This window comes from Myotis davidii, unplaced genomic scaffold, assembly GCF_000327345.1.
Source record: "Myotis davidii unplaced genomic scaffold, ASM32734v1 scaffold1185, whole genome shotgun sequence".
In the NCBI taxonomy this organism is placed as follows: Eukaryota; Metazoa; Chordata; class Mammalia; order Chiroptera; family Vespertilionidae; genus Myotis; species Myotis davidii.
Genome location: NW_006296007.1, coordinates 63,673 through 67,321, shown reverse-complemented (window position 1 = coordinate 67,321; position 3,649 = coordinate 63,673). Strand labels below are relative to the sequence as shown.

Genomic DNA, 3,649 nt, shown 5'->3' with positions numbered 1-3,649 from the left:
ATAATATAATATAATAATATAAACAACACTGGAGAGCTAAAGGAGAGAAAAACAAAGGCTAGAGCCTCATGTGGGGAAAAGCGAGCCAAAGCCTAAAGAAACTTGTCACAGGCTCAGAGATGCTGCACAGAGACCTGAAATCCTAAAACTCGTTATCATTCTGGTCCTCATAATCCCACCTCTGAGATTCTGTTTAAGAAAATACTCCAAAAGTGACCAAGGGGAGGTACAATTATTCATCACCATCATTTATAACTGAAAACAATCTGAATGTAGAAGATTTAGTAAATGATGGTGCAACTTGATATAGACCATACTGAAAATATTTACAAAGAGCTTTCATGAGAAGATGTCTGTATGGTAACGTTGACTAAAAAAAACAAAACTCTATATATGGAACTGTAAATACATATATAGTATGTAGAGAAAAAAAGACAAAAATAAGTCAAATATTTATATGTTTCTGTATATTCCAAAATTTGCATGGAGCACTGCTATGATTTTATACTCAGATAAACATAGAACTAAGTACTAAGGAAGGAAAAGCATAGTGCTTAGGTTGGTTGGGGAGACAAGAGTTTTAAAAGAGCAACAAATGGGAAAACAGGCCAGGATTCAGCTTCTCCACCGCCAGCAGCCCACTGGCCCGCCCACAGCCGCAGGCACCAAGAGGCCTGGGCTCAGTGCGGGGCGGGGAGAACGCAGAGCCCTGTCCAGCAAACATTCCATCCATCCTACCCCTGCGAGCCCAGGGCAGACTCAGCAAAACTGACCTGGTTGGCAAAGATGAGGGATATCCTGGTCTTGTCACGGGGGTTCTTGGTGATGTGGCGAATGAGCTGCAGCATGGGCGTGATCCCTGGAACACAGTTTGCGGGCAGGCCAGCTTGCCTTCGCGGCCGCCCACAGTCCCTGGTCTGTAGCCGCTGGACCCCAGGTCTCCTTTTCTCACTTTGGTCCCCAAAACTCAGTAGGGAACTGCCCTTCATTTTGGTTTCCCCTTTCTCATTTCCGTATGGAAGATGGAAGGAGCGTTGGCTTTGGTTGGGGAACTGGGTTTCATGCCCAGTTCTCTTGCTATCTGACCAGGGTGATTCAAGTATTCAAGTACCTGTCTGAGCCATTCAGGGTCCTCGTTTGTGAAACAGAATTCACGATGAGTAAATGGAATAGTTTTAAAAGTGCCTATTATGGTGCCTGGCGAGTTGTAAGTCTCCTTAGATGTTTGTTCCTTTCTTTCAGAAATTCATTTCAAAGATGGGGGTGAGGCTTGAACTGGAGCTAGAAGTCCTTGGGGGACCATGTGTGGGCCTGCCTGGCCTGGTTCTCAGCCTCTTCCCTGTTCCCAGCCTGACCTTAGAGGCTCCCCTGGGACTCCTGGGACTCCCCCGCTGTGCTGGTGATGGGGAGCAGGGTGCACAGGTTCAGGGCCAGGGCCTATCACTGACCCGCATTCCCGTCTGAAACAGCCAGGGAAGGAATCACTCACATCTCCCTTCTAGGATCCAGGGACTCCAAGGTCAGAAACGGCTCAGGGCTCACCTAGGATGAAGCCCTTTGAAGCCTCTTACCTGTGCCCCCAGCGATCATTCCCAGGTGACTGGCCCGTTTTTCTTCAGGCTTACTCGTTTTGTATGCTTTGACGGAAAACCTCCCTGCAAACACAGAGGATACTGCTCACTTCTGGAGTCCTTGCCTGAGAGTCTGCAAAACAGCACTGCCTTTCCTTGGGACTTCCCGGGGGCACGTCCACTAATGAAGTGGCTGCACCCTTTTAAGCCAGAGAGGAAGCCAGGGCGACCTCCGTGGCCAGCCCGGTGCACCCGTGCACAGAGTGGGAATAGAGTCCGGGCCTCTGCAGGGAATCCCTGGATCTTTTCTTCTGAGGAAGGAGGGAGGTTCCGCTGGATAGTGGGACAGGGAGCCTCACACAGCGCTCCCACCCACAGCAACAAGCGAGTGAGTGATGAATATGGAGTAAATGAACAAGTGTGGACTCCATCCATCCGTTTTTCCACAATAGTAGGTTACCTTTTATGCATCAGGTGTTGTGCTGGAGATACAGTGATGAGGAAACACCCAACCACTCCCTGGGTGGATGGTGCCTACAGTCTTGTGAAATGGTAGTGAATGAATGTGTGATGACTTGAAGAACAAATCCATGTGACTCAAATCTGAAGAGTTTTCTAGAACAATGCAACTACCACAGGAATCTTCTTCCTCCCCATGGGAGGCCCAGGGTGAACCCCCAGTACCTGGCCCATGATAGAACAGGCGCCCAGTTGGCCCTCGAAAAAGAATGGTGTCCCCAATTTTCATGTTGTCCAAGTATTGAGACATCTTCCCTCCCTCTGGATAATTTGGGTGCACATTTTTGAAGTAGATCTGAAAAAGAAGGCAGCATGGCTTTCACAGCCTCAGACCCGAGGCCACCGCCGCACACAACTTATGCATTTCCTGTTGGAAACCATGCAGAACATGCCCTGCACTCACGACTGCTCTAAGCAACCCGGAGATTTCACGTCAACAGCTTCACTGTTAAATGACACTGCCCACCTTAATAGGCTTGTGAGAGTGAGGCACCTGGATATGGGGTGAGGGCATCGTTTACCTTTATAATGAAGTCCACAAAGCCTTGGTCATCATCACTGGACACAGGTGTGTATGCCCTGATCACCAGGACACCATCAATGTTGGCCAAGAGATGGACATAGTTACCTACAAAAAGGCATCGAACGGCAAGTCGGCATGGCCAGCCTAAATAGGACTCAGAGCTCCCCTAAAGGTCTGAGCCTCAGGGAGGTGGGTGCCTAGTGGGGCAGGGTGCTCGGGAGGAGGGCCAAGCATGGAGGGAGCCCCCATGCAGATGTGCGAAGGCTAGGCCTGTCCTTGTCACTCCGTGTGCCACCCCGGGCAAGTCACTTCGTCTCTCTGAGCATCTCTGTGAATGGGGACCACATCCCTGCCCTCTCCACCATAGTGAAGTGGTTAGCTTCACTCACAGGAAACCTGTTGCTAGTGTGGGCTCACGGTGTCAAATGAGCAGCAGGAGCTCATTGTTGGAGGCTGAGTATTAGACATTACAGAAAGGGGTGTGCCCCTTTTAAAGCAAGACACATTGCCATCACAAAGTCATTTCTTCCTAAATTGGAGGCATCACTGGGGTCAGTGAATGAATCACAGCCCCTTCAGCTGTAACGTGTTGCCCAGCACAGAGAACGCCTGGGCTCACAGGCATGCGAAGCCCCAGGATTTGGACACCCACGGACCAGAAGTTCTAGAAAGAGTGCTGTGTCTTCCTGGGCAATGGCTTCTGCTGAAGGGCAGCAGTGAAGGTTTGAACCATGTAATCCCGCCTCTCCAGGGTGGAACTGAAGGGACCAGCTGTGGCCAGAGACCTAAGGATCAGATCATAACTCCACCCCAGGCCACAGGATGGGCTGGGCCGTTCCGATTTCCGCTGGATCTAACAGGGAGACTTCAGCAACTAGCGGTGAAGGCAGAAGTGGCAACAGAGATGCTCAGAGACAGAAGCCAGAGGCAGCTCTGTGCCAGGCTGTCTGAGGGAGTAGAAACTATAACAGGAAAGAGAGTGGATATGTAGACAGAGGTAGAGACCTGGAGAGGGGCAGAGAGGAGGGAGGAGGAG

The 3,649-nt window shown here is 50.3% G+C and overlaps 1 protein-coding gene across 2 annotated transcripts in view; it reads right to left on the bottom strand.

Moving 5' to 3' along the window:
- LOC102753061 (NADH-cytochrome b5 reductase 2) overlaps positions 1 to 3,649 on the bottom strand; it is an 8,499-nt gene that overhangs the window by 1,862 nt on the left and 2,988 nt on the right. For both annotated transcript variants that reach the window (XM_015568604.1, XM_006770924.2), the window contains 4 exons: positions 2,612 to 2,718; positions 2,256 to 2,385; positions 1,572 to 1,655; positions 774 to 859 (listed from right to left, as the gene is read on the bottom strand). In XM_015568604.1, the coding sequence (XP_015424090.1) occupies positions 774 to 859; positions 1,572 to 1,655; positions 2,256 to 2,385; positions 2,612 to 2,718 (407 nt within the window). The remainder of the gene's footprint in view (positions 1 to 773; positions 860 to 1,571; positions 1,656 to 2,255; positions 2,386 to 2,611; positions 2,719 to 3,649) is intronic.